Source organism: Melospiza georgiana, chromosome 3 (assembly GCF_028018845.1).
Source record: "Melospiza georgiana isolate bMelGeo1 chromosome 3, bMelGeo1.pri, whole genome shotgun sequence".
Classification (NCBI taxonomy): Eukaryota; Metazoa; Chordata; class Aves; order Passeriformes; family Passerellidae; genus Melospiza; species Melospiza georgiana.
The window spans coordinates 57,468,084-57,493,072 of NC_080432.1; the positions used below are offsets into that span (position 1 = coordinate 57,468,084).

General features: G+C 40.2%; 1 protein-coding gene across 1 annotated transcript; it reads left to right on the plus strand.

The window, feature by feature from the left end:
* Window positions 1-370: 370 nt before the first annotated feature.
* GGPS1 (geranylgeranyl diphosphate synthase 1) lies at window positions 371-23,267 on the plus strand. The gene is made up of 4 exons (XM_058020878.1): window positions 371-581; window positions 4,430-4,522; window positions 13,323-13,393; window positions 17,057-23,267. Exons 1-4 carry the CDS (start codon window positions 566-568, stop codon window positions 17,816-17,818), a joined length of 942 nt encoding a protein of 313 aa, XP_057876861.1. The 5' UTR covers window positions 371-565; the 3' UTR covers window positions 17,819-23,267.
* The last annotated feature ends 1,722 nt before the right edge of the window (window positions 23,268-24,989 follow it).

The following is a 24,989-nucleotide window of genomic DNA, read 5'->3' on the forward strand; positions in this document are numbered from 1 at the left end:
GACGGCGGCGGCGAGGCGAGGTGAGGTCAGGTCGGCTGCCCTGTTAGCTGGCTGTGGGTTGTGGGGGAACATTGGGATCCGGGCGGCGGAGAGAGAGGTGGGCGCCCCTCTCGGAGGGGCCGGTCCGAGCCCGGCTGCAGGGGAGCGGGTTCTGCGGCCGCCCCGCCCCGCCCAGGAGGGGCTTGTAGGCTGTCCGGGAAGGGGCCGGGGGAAAGGGGGCCGCCGGTAGTGCTGGGCGGTGCCGGCGGTCGCCGCGGCGGGCGGAGTGACTGACAGAGCGCTCCGGGGCCGGGGCTGCGCTGGGCTGGCGGCGGGCGGCGCTTCCCGGCCCTCCCTGGCGGCTGAGCCCGACAGCGCCGATCAGAAAATGGGGGTGGACGGCGGGCGGGGGGAGCGATGCGTCCTCGGCTCTCGATCTCCTAAAATGGCGCTGAAGAGCTGGGCCCGCTCGTCCTGGGGTTCTGGAGGCAGCTGAGGAGGCTGCGTCTGTCGCGTTGAACTCCGAAAAAAGTGAACCTTATTTCCGTCGGTCCGGCTGTGGAGGGAGTTTGACGGCAGCAGCTTCATGTTCTCTGTGAAATGTGAGTTTGAAGGCAGCGCTCCAGCTGCGGCCGCGGGTTTTGCCGACTCATGTTCTGTGTGCGGGTCAGGCCGCAGCTCAGAGACCCTCCCTGTCTGCGGGCCGCGACTTCGGTGGCCAAGGTATTGTTCTCGGGCTTCTGCAGCATTCCTGCTCAATTTTTCTTGGAAGTCCCCATTAAAACGGAACCACGATCACAGGGGTGCTCGTGTCGTTCTGACGTTAGTGTTGGAGGGGCACTATGGAAAGCTATTGTTTACTCAGCTGCATCTCGGGGAGAATGTGTGGTCTGCCACTGCCCTTCCACCTGCGGGAAGCGTGCCCGCCCACAGCTTGAATGCGAGGTGTTGTTAGGTGTCAGCCTGGGAGGGGTTATAAACAGGACTCTGCTAATTAGAGTGGGAATGTGGACTGGTGGCCCAGTGGCATTTGGATTAAGACTTCTGGTAGTCTCTGTTTGAAGCAGTAGGTATTCATTCACTATGTTTTCTGTGTATTCTTTTTGAAACTTTGCTTTTCACTCCTACTTGCTTCCCCTGTCTGGGACTTCTTCTCCCCCGCTGGTTGCAACGAAGCTAGTGTCTCAGTGCACTAAAGTCTGTGATGGAGCTGATTTGAGAACCTTCTGAATGGTTCATTTTATACTGGAGCTCTTTGCTTTTTTGGTAGTTGTCTCTTATTTTCGCTGTAATTACACTATGACTGCAGCCCCTGAGATGATGATACTTTTTAAAATACCATCTGTATATTTAACCTGTACTATTTCAGACTATTCTCCCTATTTGGGAGGAGGGGAAGAAAGGTCTGCGGAGTGGAATGGAACAGAGTAGCATGAGAAGCTGTTTTGCAAAATTCCAAAGGGAAACTTTTTCTTGACATTTGGCCTGGAATTAATCATCATTAATCATCAACTTTCATCCTCTCTAGAAAGGTTCTAGACACAGATCACAGCTTCAAGTATACCTTTAGAGTAGTTCCACATTATGGAGGCCCACGTCACCATTTTATCTTCGTGTCATGTGTGTTTTCAAAAAGGTCATCAGAGATAAGCTCTGATGCAGTCCAAAAGGCAGCTGTTTGGGCTCTCTGTTGTGTGTGGCTGTTCTTCTTGCCTATGTGAAGATATAAGAAATAACTGGAAAATTAACTTTGTCGTGCATATGAATTGAAATGCAGCAAGTTTGTGTGCTGGTTTATAAGGTAAAATGGCCTTAACTGCTTTAATCCTATGAATAAACATAGATGTAATCAATTCTTACACTTTCACTAACAAAAGGCTTTTGGTAGCCTTTCATTTATTGTTTAACTGCTGGCTTTTACTTTTTAGTGGGGTATGGTGACTTGAGATCTTGTGTGTAAATGACTGAGAAGGGTAACTTCCATAACAAATCGGTCAGTCACCTCAGCAGGAAACCCTTAATATCAGACATTTTCCAAGTGTGCTGTATGTGATAATTTTGTGCAAAGAGCAATAATATTACACATGTGGTATCATGGTATTTTTGCTTAGAGGCTTTTGTAATGAATTTCATTTACATGTTCCTTTATCAAGGGTCCCCTTCTATGTGTCAGTTTGGGGTAGGTTCTGTTCACTGTTTGTGTGCCAGTGGGTGTGTTAAATGTGTAGCTGTCTGATGAATAATCAGACTTTTTTTTTTTTTCCCTTGGTAAATCCCTGGTGGGGATTTACCTAGAATTTCATTTAATGGTAAAATAGTAGTATAGAAAATTTTAATTATATTGATTTGAGATTTGTTACTTTTGTTCATTAGATCTTTTTTTGCCTTTTATTAAAAGAAAAAAGAAAGTAAGAATCTCTGTACTTGTGGCAGAAGTACCTAATTTTCTGTTGATATTTAGTATTTCAGGTGAACTCCTATTAGTTTGGTGCAGAAAGATGCAAATATTTAGGTTGATGCTGTGCAATACTAATGAATTTCAAGTTAGTTGGGGATTCTGAATGTTGGCTTGCTCCCTTGTAGATGAGCAAGAGACCTAAGTCCCTGAGGGAAGAGGAGGAGCTTTAACATTTACTTGTAAGCAAGAGCTTTTCTAGGAGAGCACTTGCAATGCTAACATCTCTCCTCAGCCTAGCTGGGCAGCTGTGCACTTTCAATTCTGTCACCGTCTGTGTGGCTTTTTGACAAGTAATAGTCACAGGGGAGTTGTTAGGTTGATAGTATATCCTTATATCTATCTCCACCAGATTCTTTCTGCTTAAAACATCTGGGGTAGACTCTGAAAGTCTTTGATTTTACCTCCTCACTGAAGTCCTTTGAGACTTACTCTTTATATATAAGGGTACAGTTTGACAGCTGCCTCTCAGTGGCAGTGCTGGTTGAAAGCACCTCAGTTACAGCAACAAGCTGACAACAAAATAAGGAGTCGAGGGTGTCAAATCTGATTTTGATTAGTGTGTGGCCTGGCCTCTAGTTGTGCTGGCACATGGATAGGATGGAGAGGCTGTACTTCTTATCATGGCATCACTGCCAAGAAAATATGCAAAGCTTTGTTAAAAGGTGCATCCTTATGAGTATTTTGTTGACAACTATATTTGGTTACCTAGCCTTTCTTGCTCCTGAAGTGCCAATACATTTGATGAACACATAGAGTGAAGCAAATAAAGGAGTTGATCTATGCCTAAACTTGGAAAATCAGTTCCCCAAGTACAGACTGGTACAAATGCTTCTGGGTGTGGAAGGTGGGAATGGGAACAGACAGGACTGACTGAGCTATACTCTTCCAGCTTCCTGTGCACCTGCTCCATGGCAGAGCTTGGGAAACTGAAAACTGCTTCACTTACAGTGAGCATTGTTTAGCAACAGCCGAAACATCAGTGTGTTATCAACAGTATTCTCACACAGAGCCCAAAGCACAGCACTGCAGCAGGTACTAGGAGGAAAATTAGCTCTAGTCTAGCCAAAATTGGGACATTAATTTACATAACTATTCGCTTCCTCCAGCAGGAAAGAAATAAATCCTTTGCAGGATACTAGCAAAGTATCTGAAAAGTGATGCTGAAGTAGCATGAGACTTAATGCTACTGCTGCAGTTCCTGTCTTAAAACTACCTGAGAAGAATTGTTTTGGGTTGCTACATCTGCAGTGCAGTAAGGAAGGGTAGAGGTGAAAGGATAATAAATCTATCACAGAAAACAGTTTGAAAAAAAATGCAGGTGGAGGTGACCTGAAGTATGTGACTTGAAGCTAATCAATGAAAAATTGTTGAGCTCTGCAGGCCCTGGATCCTAAAAGATTATTCATAAGAGTCTATTACATTTTATGGTGTGTGGGAAAGTGTGTAGAGCTGTCAGTATGTTTGAACAGTGGTAGAAAAATTGTGTATTTCTATTTTGACTTATAACAAAAGATTGAGGAATTATATCAAAAGACTGAAGCTAGTATTCTTCTTCTTTAGGTTGCCTTGGTCTGAGGTATATTTCGTGCTCTTAGACATTTCCACTTTTGAAATGTCTGATGTATGGAGATAGCATTTAGCAGATAAATTGTGTGAGGCTTTGTATGAGTGTCTTTAAAGATTTGCAGTGGAGCTTTGAATGGTAAAGTTTTAAATACTTCATTGCCTAAGCAATCTACTACATACAAAAAAGTAAACAAAGTCTAGGAGTTGGCTTTAGCTTCATGATTAATTAAACTGTATTTAGCATGTATTATATGTGTTTCCTTGGTAAATGACATAGGGAAACATTTTGTATACTGAAGGTGTCATGCACAAAATTGGAATATTTGCATCTAACCTGTAAGTCAGCTGACATTTTAGTTGTATGCATCTACTGCTTACTTACACATTTTTAAATCTAATTAGTGTTAATAACACTCTCTTTAACAGTGAACTACGTCTTAGGAAAGAAAGAAATGGATGGGATGGATGAAACATCTAAAAGAATCCTAGAGCCATACCAATATTTGCTTCAACTACCAGGCAAGTTTCTTTGTACTGTGTTGTTTTAAGTATCAAAATTGTTTTTATAGCAACTTTTGTCTTGGGAAGCACAAGCCACGAAGTTTTTCTATTCTTGATTTGTGGATTTAAGGATAATAAAAAGTAATACTTTTCAGTGTTTCTATTTTACTTGTTCTTTTCTTCCTCTTTAAAACCACCTTTTTTTGTGAGATTACAATACTCTTGTGTCTGTAGTAATATTGCCACATTAATATTGCAGTTGTAGTAAGTAACATTGCAGTTACTCTGTTCTCCAGAGTAGCTGACTTTATGCTTTTAAAAATGGATAAAGGCAGGTACTGAAGACTTGATCCTGGTTTTAAACTCAGGGCTGACGATATTTTGTTCTTTAGTTGCTTCTAAAGCTCAGCTTCTTGTTGTACTGAATTCAGTGGGTTGTGGGTTTTCTTTTGGTTGAGGGGGAGGGGTGGTATTTGAAGGGTTTTTGTTTGGTTAGGGTTCTTTGGGAGATTTTTTGGGTTGTTTTGTTTTTTGTTTGGTTTTGTTCTGGGTTGTTTTTTGGGGGTTTTCATTAACCTGTTCCTCTCGTGTAATTTATTCTCCTCGGTGCCTGTAGAGACAGGTGTTCTTATGGCCAGTTTCAGCTGTCCCTATTCATGGCTTGTTTCACCTGTCAGAGGTTCAGCCAGTCCTTGGGTACTATCAGGTCACCAGCAATACATTCACACGAAGTTTTCAGTCTTGCACAATGTAGCAGAGTTCAGGAGGCAGTTTGAAAGCAAGCTGCTGTATGGATATGCCCCTTGGAAGCCTTTTTGACTAAACAATCACATTGCTTTGACTTTTATTTGTACACCTAAAGTGTAAGAAAGACCATTCAGGCTGTCAAAGTGACTAATTTTGTAAAAATAGTGGCAGAACAACTTTGGCATTGGAACTACTGCATAAATGCCTGGTTGCCCTCTGTCCAGCTTATATTGCCTGCTGAAGGAGTTAAGGAAGATAGAAAATTTGGGTAAATATTAAGGAAATATTTCTGATCAAAATTATATCTGACCAGGGTAGAAGACCTTCTGCCTAGACAGGCAGAGTACTAAGTGGCTTTTGCACATCTCTAGCAAGAGCTGTATATCAGTAGGGTGGGTCCTCAGAGTCCTAATTCATTATACCTGAGTATAATGAATTTCATTATTACCCTCTACAAATATCCATGATTTTCTTGCCAACATTAGTGATTTCATTTGACTTGGCAGTTAGCACCAAGCTGAAAACTAAGAAAAGGAAAGAATTTGGCAGTTGCATGCCTTTTTAATGCCAGGAGGCTTGTTTCCCATTTCCTCATGTGTACTCCTTCTGGCTATGTTGAACTGGGTGGTGGTCTTTCTAGAGAACTACCTTGAGAGTGAGTCTGTGGTACTACAGAGAGCTTTCTAAGCCCTGGTCCTGAAAAAATTTGCTTTCCTCAAACATAATCTTTAAGTCTACTTTTTATATTATTAGATTATCTCATTAACCAAGGAATGTTGCAACGCCTCTGCATCTTTAGTTGCTAATTATTTTTAAAGCTATTGTAGACACCAGGAAGAAAATCTCAGCTTCTTAGTAGGAAATATACAACACTCAATAAGTGCCCAAAAAATCTTCTATGGGCAAAAGTGCTTGACTAAAAGCTCTTCAGTTACCTTTCACTTTAAATGATGCATCTGCAGTATGTTTACCCTTCCCACCTTGATTCCTGTGGCTAAATTCCTTTGCTTTGTGAGTTCAACTGTAATAACTCTCTACTGGTGGCTTATGTAACTCTACACTCGCTGACAGTACAGGTGTGTTATATCCTGTCCTGCTAAAGAATCATAAATCTGATAGTCCACTTTACCATGTCCACTTTTTGTTAATTTAGTGTATATTTTGGGGAAGGCAAGAGATAAGGTACACTGCTCTCTGTGCTGTAGTGGTGGTGTGATTCAGAAGAGAAAACTTTCATTAAACTAGGCAAGTGAAAGTGGTGTACCTGTGGGAAGCGTGTACTGAGGAACAGGTGAAGCAGTGAGGGGTCCCAGTCATAAACAAACTGTGTTTACTGTGTTTGAAGCACTGGCTTTGCCTAAGGTCAGCTATGCCAAGTACAGATCAGTGGGAGCCAGTTACATGTGTGAATCTTGGAGTCAGTGTGAGCACCAGTGCTCAGTAAGGGTGGAAAAATTGGGCTTACAGATGCTGTTTCTGCCTAGAGTGGAGCTCAAATGAGATGCCTGAGCTAATACAAGAGGCTCTTGTTGAAAGAGGCAGTTTCATTCTATTCTCTTAGCCTCTGGCAGTGTTCTCCTGCTGCTTAACTTGTGCCACTTCTGAGCCTGCTAATCAAATTGTTAGGTAGTATCAATCACCTAACCTGTTAAAAACTTGCCTGGTTAATCTCTTGTCTTGTTAGTGAGCAGGCAGGGAGACAGGAACAAGAAGCTGTTTCTGTGTTGGATCAGTTTGAGCTCGGAGGGGCTTTGCAGAAAGCTTGGCTGAGTGTCAAATATGTACACTATTGCTCTACAGTAGTCCAGTTCCTTATCTTGAAACACTAGTTACACTCTCCAAGCAGTTTAGTAACCTATGGTTGAATGAATGTAGATACATATCAAAGTTTGTTTGCATAAAAAGGGATTGTATAACTGTATTCAGGTTGGTAGCAGGGAAGGGAAAAAGCCTGCTAATGTTGTCAATAGTGTAAGAACACAATTTTTTAACTGCGAAGTATTAACCACTTAGTAGAGGAAATTGATTACTCTGTTTCCCGTTGCTGAAATAAGACTTTTGGTGGCAACACTCTCGGGGTGATACTTAAAGTAACCTTGTATATTTCTTTGACTTCGAACAGGATAGGGAAGCTACTAGGCTTAAGGGATTTTTAGTATGGTGCTATTTTAACTACTAGTATGGTAATTAATGTTTAGTGTGGTAATTAATGTTTATTCCTTCTTGAGCAGAAATTATTGCTTGGGAGAAAAACATAGATTCTGAAACAGTAACTTTTCTTGTAAAATTTCATTGTAGTGGAACATTGCCATACTAGTTTTTAGCAATGTTCTGCTTAATCTAGAATTTTGTCACTTAGTATCATAAAGTGCAGGACTGACTTTCAAAGATTCTGTTGAGGTTTGTTCCAAAAATGTCTTAATTCACACACATGGCGAATCTTTTATTTTTAAGAGTCTGAGTTAACAGCAGTAGCTGATACTGCAGCACAAAGGAGTATATAGAATTTCAGTTGTCATAAACTGATATGGTTAATAGCTTGCTGTTGAAAGGGGCAGATCCTGATCCCGTTCATGACTGTGCATCTTCCCATTGTTGTCCTGCTGGTCTTGGCTGCAGTCTTTCCTGCTCTTGTTTAGCAAGCTAAACAGTCAAGACTGGCTTTGTTGTTCAGCTTTTTCTGCTGGGTTGTTGAACTTGATCAGCCTGGTGAAGGAGTTAAGTACCACAGGCCATGATCCCTACCACTGGCACAACTACCCTTGGCAGATCAGGGGCCTCTCCTTGGGCCAAGTTCCTGAGGGAGGCTGCACCTCTCTGTACTGTGAGCTGCAGGGATGCCTGAGGGCACCCACTAGCTGGAATCGAGTGATGTCCCTGCTCCTAAGGCTGTGTAGTTGTGGAAAACCTATGTCACCAAGCAAAGGAATGGTGGAAGGGGGTCAGCAGGCTTGCACAGCATCATAAATAACAAAAATTACAAGACTCTACAGATTCAAGAGTCTGAAACCTCCAGGTATATCGACAGGGGGGCAGAAATAGTCTCTGCTTATCCGGTTGGGAGATGGATACTCCCTCAATGCTGAAGGCTGTTGGCCTCTGACACCAGGAGAGAGAATCCTGTTCCTTGAACAGATGTGCAATTGCCAAATAGGTTCAGTGCACTGGAAGAAGACACATGGCTGGAAGCTCTTTATGGGCCTTTTATAACCTGAATGATTCTATGGTTTTATACAACAGCACCTAGGGCAGCAGCAAGTGGTGAGACTGAGCAGATAGTGGAGAGATTGACTCCTGTAGGGAATAGAGCCTTGTGGTTTTGTTTTAGGGAGGTTTGCTGCTTCTAGATACTCCTGATAGGGATGTGAGGGAGGACTGCCAAGGTGTGTTTCACCTTTAAATACTTAACCTTACAGCTTAAAATACTTAACCTTATAGCTCTTCTATTTGAACGCTAATGGGTATAGCACAGGGGTGCCTGAAGCTTATCAAGCAAGACTGTGTGGCTTTTGGAATGAGGACCAAGGCCACAGGAAGCCAAGTGGGTCTTCTCTGTGATCCTCACCCCTTTCTCACCATCGGGGGATAAACAGATACTGCCTGTCTACAGCCAGTTAATTTCACAGCTCATGCTGACAGCAGAGCTTTGGCTCTTACAGCTTGAGACCTCCTTTGCAGAGCAAGGACTACCTGGAGGAGATAGCATCCACCTGTCCAAGTCAGGGCAAAAGTAGAGATTACAGTAAAAGAAAATGACTGCACACAGTCAAGTAAGGAATCTGTGAACTTGCAAACAAAGCGTATAGGCTGATTTGAACAAGACACTTAGTAATCTACAGATAAGATCTGAAGGTAAATCATCCCAGCACTCCAAAAAGGAAGTACAAACAGAACTTGATAGAGTAAGCTCTTGCTTTTTCTGGGCATCTGCAGGACTGGATGCTTCTCTGAAGTATGCATTTATACAGTTGCATACATTATTGGGAGTAAAAGGGAGAAGGTAGAGTTTGGATGCAGCTGTAGGGCAACAATTTTATTGTGGTATAAATACACAGCTAGAGTGCTGCAATGGATGCATGTGGATGGCCTAGGAAGACAATCTGAAGTAGCAAGGAATGGGAGTTACATTTTATGTGAAAGAACAGTTGAATTGCATGGAGTTCTACCTTCAGTCAGATGAGCCTGTTGAGAGCTTATGGGTTAAATTTTGAGTGCAGATCAATAGGAGTGACATTATAGTGGGAGTTTGCTACAGACCCCCTAAGAGAGAGGAAGCAGATGAGACCTTCAGACAACTGCAAAATGCTTCATATTTACAGGTGCTGATTCTTATGAGAGACTTCAGTTACCTCACAGTGTGGTAGAAGAAACATCACAGCAGGACACAGGCAGTCCAGGAGGTCTCTGGAATGAATTTATGACCTCTTGCTAACACAGGTGACCATGGTGCTGGTGTAGGAAGTCGTTATGCTTGGCTTCCACTTAAAAAGAAGGGAAAAGTGGTTAGGACAGGCTGGAGGCAGCCTCAGTTGCAGTGACCGTGGGATGGCGACATTCAGTATTATGAGAAGGAGCAAGGCACAAGTCAGGATCACAATGCTGGGCTACTTAACCCTATTTTGAGCAGAGGAGTTATGCTAGAGAATTCTGTCAATGACCTCAATCACAAGTAGCTGCACAGGTTAAAAGTGTATGTGGTTGCTCTCTGCTTCTCTTCATGCAGTTCACTTATGCTGTTTGTAGTGTTCTTGTAGCTGCTGGGAGAGGTCTGCCTGGAGAATTTATCCATTTAGTTTTAATCTATCAGAGGATGCAGCTAAACGTGCAAGTGTACAGTACAGCTCAGGTAATACAAGAGCTTTCTTCCTCCAGAAGGGCAGTGCCCCTTCCCCTGACCCTCAGCATCTCCTGCTCACCTTGTACTGATTGTGGCAGATCCACTGCAGGAGCTGACTCAGTACATAAAGCTGGCAGAAAGCTAACCTAGCAAAAAGCTGTGTTCTCTGCTGGGCTAATGAGTTGAATTAGCTGTAATGGGGGCTAGGTTAATAGTCCCTCTGCTCTTTCCCATGCTGTTCTAGCCCTTTCATGAGCCTTCTTTGTAAGTGGGGTGCTGCCTTAAGGGCAAAATTTGTGCTTACTTGAATACAGCAGAAGTGAAGAAGCCCTGACCAGGAGCCTGTCCAAAATGGAGGTCTGTAGTTTTTGGGTCTGTGCCCTATCATAAGGACAAGTGTGTATATAAAGAGTAAGTTGGCTGATTTTTTTCCATTTTTTCCTTTAGATGAGAAGCATCTCATCTGAAGAGGAGGAGGGAATGTCCTCAATACAATATCTTTAATCTAACTTGATATTTGTTTGGAGGACAAAGCTTTAGCATTCTTAGCTGTAGAAGGAATTTCTCAGTGTTTTTCTCACCTTTTCCACCCAGCATTACTAAGGAGAAAAGCTTTCCATAGTTGCTATTTGATTTGGGTATTAATTTGGGATCTTAGGCAGATTAAACCAAATGCATTCAGCAGAGCTTTGATAAAGGCTTGGTGCAGTAATGTCTATTATTATAGCTCTATACAGTTGGTAGAGCTTCTAATTTGGGGTGTTAGACCTCTATTCTTCCATTTTACAATAGCCTGCTTAGAATAATTACAGAGCAGTGGAATGTGACAGTGAAGAAACTGGATAATTCTGGCAGTGCTCCTTTTAATGTCCTAGTGTCCCTGTATTGTTGTCTTGTCTAGTTCAGGGAGAGGAGGGATATGGCAAGGAATGGAATCTTCTGCATCCAGGCCTTAGAGACAGGTATTGGAGGGGTTTGGTCTTTTGCCACCACAATCTTGCTGCAGGCATAAATTGTGTACAGAAAATTGCTGTACTATTGCATAGACTGGGTAAGAGTGACTTCAGAATCAGATAAAATAGCATTTATGTAGCCATAATGTTCCTTTAGAAGACAAGCAAATCTGCATCTATAAAAGGAAAAATAGGTGTCTCACTATACAGGTAGTGTTTTTTCCTTGAGTAGTCGGTGTCTAGGAAACCTTGCTACTCAGGGTAGACAAGTCTAACAATTCAAATGCTGCCTGTACCAAGGAACTAAAGTGACTTAATCCTTTGTGCATGTTATAATCCATTCAGAGTGTGTGCTAGTAGTCAAGTTCCTCATGATGAAATAATGCTTGTTGCTGAACATCCAGCATTCTTTAAGTGTATTTTCTAGGAAATCCATTCAGAAAAACAGGATTAGCTGCCTAGTATAAAAAGAAAAAGCAGGGGTTGTCTGTATCCAAGTAATTTAGAAGAGAATAAGCATCTATAGATAAGGTATAGATTAGGTACAGTTCCTTAATGTAATATTCTCTGACTGATTTTCGTTATGAATGTGGTGAAATACTTGTTAATCCTTAACTGGTAAGCCATACAGTTTGGCAAATATTTATAACAGTTATTCTCAAGGGGAGACAAAACAATCCTTCCGTTCTGCAGAAAACTGTTAGTGTTTAAAACCAAGCACAGACAACAAAAATGGAGAAAACAAGCCAATGGCAGTGCATGTCCAGGTAAGAATGCCTGTTCACATGTGGCAGAAACAGAGGACAGAGCTCCTGGGGGGAAAAAGGACCATTTTGTTAATCTTGTCTAGTGAGAACCAGAAGATGGTGGTGACAGGAAGCTGTGGAAATCATTGAGAACTGAGACAAAAAGTGCAGACTTATGATCCGGGGAGGAAGGTTATCACCATTGCTACACAGCCCAACTCACAAAGCTATTGCTTACCTGGTGGGGGCTTAATTAGGAGGGGAAAAATTTTCAGTCCAGTTTCTCCAGGGTCTATCACTGCAAGTGAATTTACCCATACTTATTATTCTGTTCTGTATACTCTGGCTACACAGTCACAGAGAAGCCTTAGGGAGAGATTCAAATGTTGACTTTTCTTTGGTGCTATGGGCAAGATGGAATTATCAACATGAGGACTAGTATTGCAGAATATCTCAGTTATGTCTCAGTACATCTTGAGTCAAGTAATATGGGTTCCATAGGTGTCTATGTTGCACTTGCTTTGAAGTTTATTTAAAGCTTTTTCCAAATGCTTGTTTATGTGAGCTATATATACAAATATACAAAGCTGTTTTTGTAAACCTGTCTTGCAGTTATTCCAAGATATTATACATAGCTGAGCTTCTCAAAGTTCAGAGCAGAATTGTTTCAGTGTGGATAGGGGATAACTTTATTTCATATTGAACATGACTAGATGCTGAATAGATATTTGTACATGAAAACCAGCAAATTACTAAAAAAATAGACATCAGTAATGCATAGGCATATGGTTAACTTCTATTGAAATTCACTCTGTCATGTAGAAAGTATCTGGATTGAACAAAACAACATGATTTAATACTAAACTTGGTCATTTGATGTTGTCTTTAATTGCTATGAAACAGGATGACTGCCTGGCTCCAACAAAGTAGATTTTACCAAAGCAGACCAAATCCTATTTGTAGGTAGATTTCCCGGGTATAAGATAAATATCTGAATTCTTGGAAAGTTCTATTCTGTTCAGAATGTTCTGTTCAGATTTTTTAGTGTCATTTAGTAAGTATATGAAATGTCACTTTCCTGTTTTACAAATTTACAGTAACAAGTAAAGAATAATACTACAGGAGAAAGACCTAAAAATTGACAGAAATAGCTATTCAACAAATACCCATACTTTCAACTAAGAATGAATCATAATTGAAACTTTTTAATCTTAAAATTAACATGCCCTGCAAACTAGCTGATCTGTACAGGCTACCAACATGGTCGGGATCCCTTACTAATTAAATTGTGAAAACTAAATATAGTAACCTGTAAATAGGTGCTTTAAATATTCCTGAGAAGTGTTTAAAACTGAAACTGCTGCTACTTGGTGTTTATTGAATGAGGAAACAAGCCATGCACTGATGTATTTGTGTCGTCACACTGATGAGTTTTTTAATCGGGTCTCGAATCAGCTCTAGTTGTTAAGACAAACTGTTGTGCCTAATTATGAACTCTATTATTTTTATAAATGCCTATAATATTTTTATTTTAGGTAAGCAAGTGAGAACCAAACTGTCACAGGCCTTTAATCACTGGCTGAATGTTCCGGAAGATAAAATACAGGTACTGCCTAATTATTTTTCAATTGTTTTAAATTTTTTTTTCCTTCCAAGACCGTTGGTAACAGATTATTCTCTTGCATAGCATAAATTATCAGAAATCTTAAATGCACAAATTTCTGAATATGAAGTGAACTTTCAGGAAAACAACTTCAATGCAAAGCTTTTACTGTGATGTAACACTAAAGAAATTATTTCCATGTCTTACTGGAATAGTTCCTTCCAAGTGTTCAACCTTTGAAGTTGTACATAAGTAGCTATCATTGTTACCCACTTAACTCAGTTTTTAACACTGAGTTTTTAATAACTTACAAAACAAGCTAGACAACTACCTGGTAGACTTCACAAATATAGTGTTTGAAAATAAAATATTGAGATTTTGATACGAGAATATCAAAGGCAGCAATTACATCCCTCTCAGTTTTAGGTTTTTAAAGTTGATTTATCATTTAGTCTGCAGTCCTTACTTTCTAATGGGAAGGATTGTCTAGGAATTCTCGTAGTCTTTTCTCTTGGACAAAGTGTGCAAGATGCATGGCTGTGTATTTAAACACTGTGCATTTTCAAATGAAATGTTACCTGCCTTTTTAGGTTAGACTGCAGTTTTGTTAAACTGCTACAGAGTGTGCAAAATATTTTCTGTCCAAAGCAATATCAGGAATTGATATAATTGGTTGTGGTTTTTGACACCCAGCTGGTCTTTTGTTAATTTCATTAATTGTAGGCAGAAGTATTCTTTAGCATTTGTGAAGGAGTCATTTTTAGGGTGGCTTAAAAGTGACACTTCATAGCTCTCAAGCAGCAAAGTGATTTGAGTGGTTTAAGAGGCTGCATTTCATAATCTAGGAACTCTTCCATTTTTCAGCCTATTTGTGTAACTGTCTAGCAAAATTTATTCTTTCAGCTAGACAAGAAAACAAATAATATAGCAACCTGTGTATTGCATGTATGGGTTTAATCTAATATCACAGATTGGAATAAGCCTCTGGAAGTTATCTAGGACAACCCTGTACTTAAAGCGGAGCTTGCTCTGTAGCTGCTTATGGCTTGTGGGAGCCCAGCTGAGTTTTGAAAATCTGGTGATGGGGTTTCTGCAGCTTCCCAAGGCCTGTCTTCTCATGCTGACCCCCTCTCATTATAACAAAACCTTCCATTGTATTCAACTAGCAGGTTTTTATGTCGCAATCTGACTGTTGCTTCCTGCTCTTTTGCTGGGCACCCATGACATTGTGGTCCATTTTTGTTTAGTGCTAATAATAAACTGAAGCTGCGGTGCCTCTGTGTGAACAGAAGTTACCAGTTCTGTCACTTCAAACTGATGATCATGTAACTGCTATTGAAAACTTGGACCACTTGTTTTGATTGTCTTTATGAAGAAAACCAATGCTTTAATGTCTCCTTTACTACTGAAGTTGGTTAAGTGGCAGGAAAAAACAAGATCCTGTCATCTTTTAGTGTTCATCATGATGCAATTATTGCAGCTTCTGTGCATTTTAACGAAGGATGGTTGAAGTCTGGAGGACCACCTCTGGTCATCTTTTTGACCTCTCTCATGATCTCTATAAGATGTCCCTTGTGTCTAACAGCCTGATTAATTTCCAGCTATTTGTATTTCCTTTATTAAAAATTTGAATTCTGGAATTCTTTCTGGGGCTTTTTTCTTACCTTAGATTATTTGTCTTTGTGTAGTTTATTTAGATTATATCATTGAGGCTACTATAATTGAGGTTCCTTGGTAGTTTTTTTTACTGTTAACTGCCACTGTTTCACTTTTTGCCCCAACCAAGTGATCTTTTCTCCCAACACTTACTGAATTCCTTTTGGTGCTGCACTGAAACACTTCAACTTCTCGAATTAGAGAACACTGGGTTTGTCAGGTGAACTTCTCCCTGAAAAGGCACTGAAATGGCCTAGAAAGAGTCAAGCAAGTTCTAAAGTTGTTGCAAATAAGATGGAAGAAACCTGTGTGTTGGACTGATAGTGCAGCAGATACTGATTATATAGGTGTAGGTTGTAAGAAAACGTAGCACTCTCTACTGGGTCTTCAGCTTTCATTATGGAGACCAGTCTTTTCATTTCCTCAGGCCACTTCCTGATGTCTTCTAAAATAATCTTTTTCTGATATCTGAAGTGTTTCACACCTTTCCTTCACCTTGGAAGCCCTTTTGACACTATCTTAAGCTCACAAGGTAATTTGATAGAAACAGAGTCAGGAAACAGTGTTTCCTTTAAACCTTACCTATGGAAGCTGCAAGAGGTCGTGAAACTGCCCGTGATATGAAATAGGTCAGCAAGAGAAATCCTAGAGTAGGCATATCCAGTGAACTCACAGAACACAGGGAAATGTTCCTGATAGTACTGACAATGAGATAATGGAACAAAAGTATATTCAAACAAATAGATGTGTAAAGTTGCCTTCAGTAAGTACTCTATCCTTTGATTTCATGAGTGTTTAAATAGGCTGTTCTTGCAATTGTGTCTTGGGAAAGGGATTAAATTCCTGGGGTTTGAGTTTTAATCTTTGGGATAATGTTCACTGAACACCAGGTGGCTTGGTGCTCAAGAAAATGCTTACAGCAAAGTCTTTATTTTGTCCTACAGCACTCACCAAATAGGACCATACTGGATATTTGCTGCCATTTTATGGTTGTCTTAGTGATTTTTAACAGTTGTTTTGATGAATTTTGACTGAATGCAATGTTTGTAGCTAAGGAGTATAATTGGTTCATTAGCTCTAAAATCATATCTTAATCAGATGTGTTTTGCAATGAGTTTATACAGTGTGCAGTTTTATGCGCTTAAATTTATTTCCATTTAAGCAGGTCCTGAATATACCTGTTGCTTGCATGGCAGCTGTGGAATAGAAGCAGCATATAGTGTTAAAGCTCTTCATTTTTTGATGAGTTGTTAAAGTTCTGTTCTACTCAAATGTAGTCAGCTACAAGCCTAATGTTGTGAACAGTTTATTGCACACCTCAGGTGCTGTGTGATACTGGTCTACCTAGTAACAAGCAGAGTGTAGGAAGCTTCTCAAAAGAAATTGTGGCTGTTGTCTTTCTGCCAAGAATTTTCCAAATGATGTTTCAGAGGGAATAGTCTGTCCCTTAAGAGCTCAGTACTGAATATAACCACACAAAGTGTGGGAAAAGAAACATGAACTCTCCACTTATCAAAACATGGTTCACAAGAGAAATGTGATAATGGATGATACTGCCACTCTCAAGAACTGACTTTGGGAGATTCCAGATTTGTAAATGTAAACATTTAAAAACCCTGTTTATTTTATTTTCCCCTAGTCATGTTTCTAATAACAGCTATTCCAGGACTCCTAGCCAATAGCTTCTTTTAGAACTGTAGCAACAGTGAAGAAGATCATGCAAGTGGAAGCACTTCAGGGAGTAACTTTGAATCTGAAAACATTACACATAAGACTATGTGATCCAGGGCTTAGAGCAAACTGGATGGTGAAGAGAAGCATAAATCTGAGCAAACTGGATGGTGAAGAGAAGCATAAATCTGTGCTAACAGTAAAGGCAAGTTGCCTGAAGAGGAACCTCAGTGATAGAGAATATAGTTATTTTAAACATTATCCATTTTAAGTATAGTCTCATAAAAGTCATGGTTAAATTACAGTAACAGACTTAACACTTGTCTCTTCTTGTCATAGGTTATCATTGAAGTGACAGAGATGTTGCACAATGCAAGCCTCCTTGTGGATGATATTGAAGATAACTCAAAGTTACGACGGGGCTTTCCAGTGGCACACAGTATCTATGGAATTCCATCTGTAATCAACTGTGCTAATTATGTTTATTTTCTTGGCTTAGAGAAGGTTTTAACCCTTGATCATCCAGATGCTGTTAAAGTTTTTACTCGTCAACTTCTGGAACTCCATAAAGGTCAAGGCTTGGATATTTACTGGAGGGACACGTACACCTGTCCTACAGAGGCTGAGTATAAAGCCATGGTACTGCAAAAGACAGGCGGGCTCTTCGGATTAGCTGTAGGTCTCATGCAGCTCTTCTCAAATTATAAAAAGGACCTAAAGCCGCTCCTTAACACACTTGGTCTCTTCTTCCAAATAAGAGATGACTATGCCAACTTGCACTCCAAAGAATATAGCGAGAACAAGAGTTTTTGTGAAGACTTAACTGAGGGCAAGTTCTCATTCCCAACCATTCATGCAATTTGGTCGAGACCTGAAAGTACTCAGGTGCAAAACATTTTACGTCAAAGGACAGAGAACATAGACATAAAAAAATACTGTGTACATTACCTTGAAAATGTTGGTTCCTTTGAGTACACTCGGAATACATTGAAACAGCTTGAATCTGAAGCCTATAAGCAAATTGAATCACTTGGGGGAAACCCTGAGCTTGTAGCACTAGTTCAACAGCTGAGCAAAATGTTCAAAGAAACTGAAAATTAAGAAATTGACTTCTGTGTGTCTTTTGAAAACGGGAGAATAACCAGATGGAGAGTTGTGATAATCAGTCTTATGTAAAACTTCCTCTTGTAGCCATGTTACAAAAATTACTGTTAAAAATAACTAGTCATTGAGTTTTGAAATATATACCTTATTATCTCTAAAGTCTTAACTGTAACTGCTTACAGTTGACTTTGTTAAAGCAGATGTACTAGAACTAAAACATGTTTTGAACCTAAGGGTAATAGTCTTGACAGAATCACAGGCATTTTTTCATACCTAAAATTCTCATGCCCCTAACCAGGCTATGAAAGGATTTTGGTTGAAATTCTGTGTTAAATTAAATCAGCTTGACATGTGTATATTATGCATTTTAAACAATGCTCTTGTAAACCAAAATTTGTGTTAAAAAAAAGACAGTACTTCAACCACAATTCACATAAAATTGTGTGATATTTCTAAGTCTGACTTGTGAAGATCGGGGGAGCAGTTTACTATGTCCTAGAGTGAATATCCTATCCAGCTTCTGTGGATATTTTCAGGGGAATGTGAATTATGAAAGATACTATTTCATATGCAAATAAGACATGCTCAGTCTGAAATTGTGACTTGATAAAGATTTTGCAGTACCTTAGAGAAAAGATTTCATCACATCAATGAAGTGTAAATTTGCTGCTGATTCCAGCTCTGTAGTGAGTAATTTTGCTCACCTGATTTTAGATTTTGAAATTGTCAAACATTCTGTAGCTAGAAACTTAAATCTATGCATTAGAGCTCATATATGTAACTGCAAATAGCAACATAATGAGCTGCTATTAGAAATGGAAAGGGATTCATACCAGGTAACTTTAGGACACCATAATTGATGCTGGTCTCTTTAATCTCTGCTTATAATTGAGGGGCTTCTCCAAGACTTTATTCATAATTCATATTTCATTTCTATCCTGAATTGCTGTTTGGAGGCATGTTCTGTATCTCTCCAAAGAGACAAGAGCTGCAATTTTTTTCTTGAAACAAAGTACAGTATCTTGTTTTACAAGCTAAAATACCACTTCAGTTTTGTTAATTGCTTAAATAGAGCTTTAAAATTATAGACATACCAAAATAGAACTGGGACTGAGAGCAAGATTTAGGGGTAGGGCTGATAAGTAACAAAGTTCTCTGCTCAGAGATATATATATATAAGTATAAATATATATATATATAAATGTTAATAAAATGTAAGCAGAGATGTTTGGTTTTTTTCTTCCCTGGGCTGGCTTTAATCAGGTTCAGTTCCCTTAGTATTCACAGGTATATTAAGCTTTGCCTTGGGGTAGCAAGGTAATGGTTTGGATCAAAGGTAGGACTGGTGCTATAAGCTGTGGTGTTAGCTCAAGCATACTCTGAAATGGACAGAGGTGCTTGGCTTCCGATGGCTAAAGGATAGTTTTATGCAGGTGTTCATTTACTGCACCTGGAAAACAGGGAGAGCTATGATCTTGGCTCACTGAGAAAACTAACTGAAGAAGGTTGCTGTAATGTCTTCCCTGGGCAGCCTTAATATCTTTCTGAAAGTGATCAAACATGGCAAAATTGGGGATGACTACTTTCAGGCTGAAATATTATGTAGTTATGGATGATAGCCTGTCCCTTTTATCTGCATGCTGAGGAGAAATCTTTGATTAGACACTGAATAATAGGCTTTTCACTGAATGGAATTGGTTGTGAGAACTGAATAGCTTAAAGTTGGTGAAAGGTGTCTTTAATGTTAATCAAAGAGAATTGTTATTCCTTTTTCATTACTTGCAGTGCTTAGTAGGCCTGTAAGTTTTTAATGTGTTATGTGAAAATAATATCTGCAGCAAATTACATTTATTTTGTGCCATGGCTTGGAAGTTTCTAAGCACTGTTGCAGTTAATGTTGAATAGGGGAAAGCATTGAAAAGATTATTGTTGTCAGGAGAATCTCCTAGTCTTACTGTGAAATGTATCCTTGTGCCTGTTCGGATATTGTAACTGCAACACAATGCAAAGTGCACTTAGTGCCATTTCATTTCTGTTCTCTTGCTGGGTGTAAACAGTTCTGTACAATCAGACTTCCATAATGAAGTAGCTTTTCTTACTGTTTGTATAAAGCTTTTCTACCATCTGAGATTTCTGCTATGTCATTGCTCCTTTTTTTCATTCTGGCAATTCACCCCAGTATTTATTCTAATTCTATATCTTGTGGCATGTGCCATCATTAGGAGTAGGTACATGGATGTTTTCCAGTTGCAGACCATTTAAACCACAAATGGGTAAGAAGGGAACAGTTGGTCCAGCTTTCTTTTCCCAGGTTACAAGAGGCCATGCAGCTCCCTCTTCTGCCTTCAAGGTGTTTGATGGCAGCATTTAAAGCATGTGCTGAAGGCATATCTGGAAAGGCCCACATTGTTGCTCTTCACTTTGGATAAACAGGATTGTGAGAGCTGTTCTTGATGGTACTGGGGAGTCGGAAGAGGCTGGGATATTTCCCCTTCATCTGCTAAGCTGGTAGAGCATCTTTAAGTACTAAATGCCAGTAGTAATGATGTCCCTTAGTCAAAGTAGATTTTATTTTTGGTGCCATAAGATCAGTCTGTGCATTTTCATCGATACCCTCCAAGGTTATCACTGGTTTAGTGCTAACTTAACAATGTTATCACTATTAAGTGATGCTCCTGAGGTTAAGCAGTGTTAAGAAAAACCCTTCGTTAAAGCAGCATGGGAGTTCTTGTGCACAATTAGTTGTGTGAGTGCCCCTCTGTTGCTATGCCTCCCACAACACAGGGAGTAGGGATTTTTCCTGATCTTCATAAAATATGCACTGTTGTAGAATGGCAGTCCAAGTTGCAAGTGGAGATGCCCACGGGGAAACAAGGGGGATGCTGGTTTCACTGTCAGTCCCTTTGAGCCAGAATCATTCCCCTTATGTTCCTACCATTGCCAGCAAGCTGCACTTTGATCAGGTTATCAGTGCATTTCCTGGGGATTTAGTTCTTGCAGTTCATATTAAGAGAAATGCAAATACTCATCAGTCTGGAGCATTCCCCACTACCTCAGTCTGTTTTCTGATTTTGTGTTTGCTTGGATGTAAATGAGTACTGTCATCTGTCTTAGAGTAGCCAGCCATTGGATAGGACATTGGTCTTTACTTTTTCATAGGCTTATGCTTATACATACACCCCATCAATTATGATGAAAATTACATGATTTCAATACCTTCCTGAGAAGATAGCTGTCTCCTCTCCTTTTGAACTCAGGCTGTTCAGGTACCTGCTCAGAGCAACTTTGTATGTATCAGCCAGTTCTTGATATAAACAACATAGAAATGTTAATGGGAAAAAAACTGTTGGCTGTTCCTTGTTTCTGCTTTTTTGTTAATTTTGCTAATCTGGCTGCATGTGCTATGGAAATTTCCTATATTAATGGCTGTTTTTCTCAATTATTGTTAAAATGCTAGTAAGGTATAAAAACGTGGGGTTTGTGAGATGGTTTGCATTTCTAATGTAAAAATTGGTTTGAACTTTAATATGCCTTTACCACTGAATTGCACCAGGCTTTTATTCATGTGCAAGAGCCACGTGGGCATCTGTTGCTCTTCTTTGTCTCATCTTCATCATTTTACATTTCAGGTTTGGTATTTACTGTGCTCTTTGTATTATTTGCTTAGTACTTCCACTGTAATTCTTCTTTCAGCTATATTTCTATTCTGCTGTTAATACCAAGCACACATAATACCATCAAACTCGGTTTTGATCCTGGACAAACATACTAGTCTGGGTCTACTTTTGAAATGTTGACTCTTGGCTCATAATTTGTCTTCGCAAAAGTAATCCAAGATTGATCCAAGATTTTCTGCAACCTTGAAATGCCTGAAACTTTTTTTCCAGGAAGCTGGAGCCTGTAACATCTTATATGACCGTAGATTATTTTTGTCTCATGTAGGTTGAGCTACTTTCCTTGCCCTACCTGTTTGCTTTCAAGGTCCATTTTGCTTTGGTGGTAATGCCTGTTAGGTCTTTTTATGAATGAACTTAACTCACTAGCCCTGAGAGAGGGAAGTTAATTTTTGTCCAGGTTAATGAATTATCCCACTCAGCAAGAGCCTGATGAATGCCAAAGCTGGCTGGTGGACAAAGGCCAAGGAAAGGATTTCAGAATAAGAAAACTCATTTTGGCCTCCTAAGGCTGTCTCATGTAATTTTGCCTTCTTTACAGAATTTATTTGGCTTAGTTACGAAAAGCCTAAGTGTGTGGTTAGTTTCCCTGAGCATCCCAAATAGACTGTGAGAGATACTGAAGTTAAAAATTATTTATTCTGACAATTATTTATGTAACTTGCATATATCATCTAAAGATTTTATTAAAGGTACAGATAAAGTAATGAAACAATGTACTCTGTTTTATTTTTCCTTCTCTTGACAATTTTTCTGTTCTTGAAGTCAGGGAAACATAATCTGCCATGTGCCTGTTTGAGTTGATTGCTACCTCACACTAACACCCTTCCTGAAAAAGTTTTATCACAGCTGAGCATCAGCATTCAACCTTTTTTGCAGCACTTATTTTAAAATTACTTTAGAGGCACCTTGTTGAGGTGTGGCTAGGAATAATGTATGATTCATTAAGTCACTTCAAGCATATAATCTGCAAAACTTCTAATAAAGATGCAGGTTAAACCACATTAACCCTGGTAGTGTTCCTCACCTGTGTACCCTGTGGAACAAGTACATTCTCAGTTAACCTACTGAAAAGGTATTTACTGATTATCTGTTTAGTACAGCATAGAGAACCATGGCAGATACACCAAGAAGGCCTAACGTGACACTTGCAGGGAAAGCACTGCACAGCCTGACATGAATTTGTGTAGAACACTAACTCTGAGGTGAAGGGAAATCACAGATAATTATCTGCTTTTGAGCTCCTGGAAAATGCTCTACTCATTGCTATATGGATTACATGCTGACAGTTAAGCAGCTGCATCATCTCTTGCACACAGTAGGTCATTTTCACTCTATTCATAATGCTGCAGTTGCTATTTCTAGAGCATAGAGTGTAAGCTACTTAATCACTCAGTAATTACTGAAGTCTCTAGAATGGCAAATGCATACATTTTTTTAATGTATTTTGAAATACATAAAAACTCTTTTATTCTCTTGTGATCTGTGTTACTCTACAGCGAACTTCTGTTGGCTGAGGGAGGCATAACCTTTCACTGACTGGAGTTACTAAAACCAGGCTGACACCAAGCCTGTGTGAACAGTTGGAGGGGAAAAAAGGTTTGCAAGGAAAAAAACCCCAGAGTTCTTTAGAAGTAGAATTTCCTATAATTGCAGAGTTACTATATGAAGCATGGAACTAACTCAAACAGTTTTTCTGTGGTTTTGACTGAAGAACCTATAGCTAACTGCTTTCTTTTGGGGTGGGATGGAATATACAGGTCAAAGTAAAAGCCATACAGAGGAATTGTCATTGCTACTCACAGAAGTGTAAAAACTGTACTATAAACCTAATCTCTTACCTTTTACACCAACCAGCCTGAATGTTCAATAAATTCAGAAGCTAAATCCATTTTTGCTTAAGTGTTTATAAAATGCCGAAGTTGTAACTTGAGGTAATGATGTGAAAATGTTAAATTGATCTAGTTTCTTTGGCATTGGGACTGTCCTGTTCCTTGTCAAGCAGATCATGAGCTATGGCTGTTTGTTGATTACAACACCAAAACAAGAAGTACAAAGAAACGGAAAGAACAAGCAGTAAGTTTTGCTATTCTCATTATCATCTTAGAAATAAACATGCATGTAGATTGTGAGAATGGCTGCATCACCTGTCAAACTAGGGATAAAACAAGGGCAGCTGGGGTCAGAAGGAGCAAAAGAAGTATTTTCTTGTTTTCAGTGCCTTTCCTGTCAGGCATTACACAAAGTGGAGGATGCTCTCAGCTTTGACCTTGGAAACAGTGGGGGAGTCAAAAGGAGAGCAAGAGGCCTCACTGCTCTCATTTGTACCACTTCCACATACCTTCAGTTACATGGCTTGAAACTGGAATAGATCGTTCCAAGAGTGCCCTCTGTGGGAGATGAATGGGCTTAGGAACCCAGATGAGACAGCAGCCCCACCAAAATGGGGAAGAAGGACTGGGGTATCTATTTTTTCCCCCAATTCTGTTAGTTGGCCTGAAATAACACACTACCTATGGCAAGGGAGGACTATGAAATAAAGGCACAGAGTTCTTTGCTGGGCTGTCCCCTTTGTGCAAGAGAGTAAAGTGCACCCTCAAAGCCTGTTAATTGAAGATGCAAGCTATCAGCATGCTAAAGAATATACACATTATCCAGATTGTTTTGATTGGAATGTACTAGTGTTACCAAATAGCCATATCTCATTTCTGTAGTCAGTATCACAGCCTCAAAGTAAAGAGTACTAATACACTGCCTGTCAAACAGACAGACAGATTTCATGTAATGGAGCTGTAGAACTGAAAGAGCTGATGTTGATTATTTACTGTCATTACTGCTCCAGTCTTGGTGGTGCCAACATTCAAATGATATTGTTTGCATTCAGCTGTTATGAGACACTGAACTATGAAACACAAGAGATTTAAAAAGGTAAAAAACCATCAATTAGGATACTTTGATTTTTATAAACACAGCTCTTAGATCTTGCCATACCTATCTCTGTCAAATTGAAGAGCTCTTACTCAATTTCTGTTCCTCACCGACTGGTACTAGAACACACTCAGGTCTTTCATTTTTTGCTGTTAATCTTACGCACAGGGGACATTTCGATTTTCCTGGATCCCCCCCGGGATATTTCCCCCAAATACTGAATGTTGAAGTAAATGCAGCAGCAAATGTAGCAGCGTACAGAGGAATACAAGCGTGTGGGAGTCCGCCTGGCGCGGGGGTGCTGCGGGGGAGCTGTGCTGCTCGGCGAGCCGCCCGCGTTCTCCTCAGCTGCCGCTCCGTGAGAGCGCCCCAGCCTTGTATTACGGACTGGAACCATCTCTTACTCAGTGTCAGTTCACCGGTGCCGCAGGGCTTTGCCCACGCCGTGCTGCTTCACAGCACGACAGCACTTCCCCCGGGCGCCCTTCCTCTCTCCTCACCGCCCGCCGCAAACTCTGCGGCCACTCCCCGGGAGGCGCCATTCCCGGGGACGGGCGGGACACCCG

Bases quoted from the DNA above. Each gene is read 5' to 3' on its own strand.
- GGPS1 (XM_058020878.1), top strand. The intron at 4,523-13,322 runs GCAAGTTTCTTT...TTTTTATTTTAG, and splicing joins ATATTTGCTTCAACTACCAG to GTAAGCAAGTGAGAACCAAA. The intron at 13,394-17,056 runs GTACTGCCTAAT...TTCTTGTCATAG, and splicing joins TTCCGGAAGATAAAATACAG to GTTATCATTGAAGTGACAGA.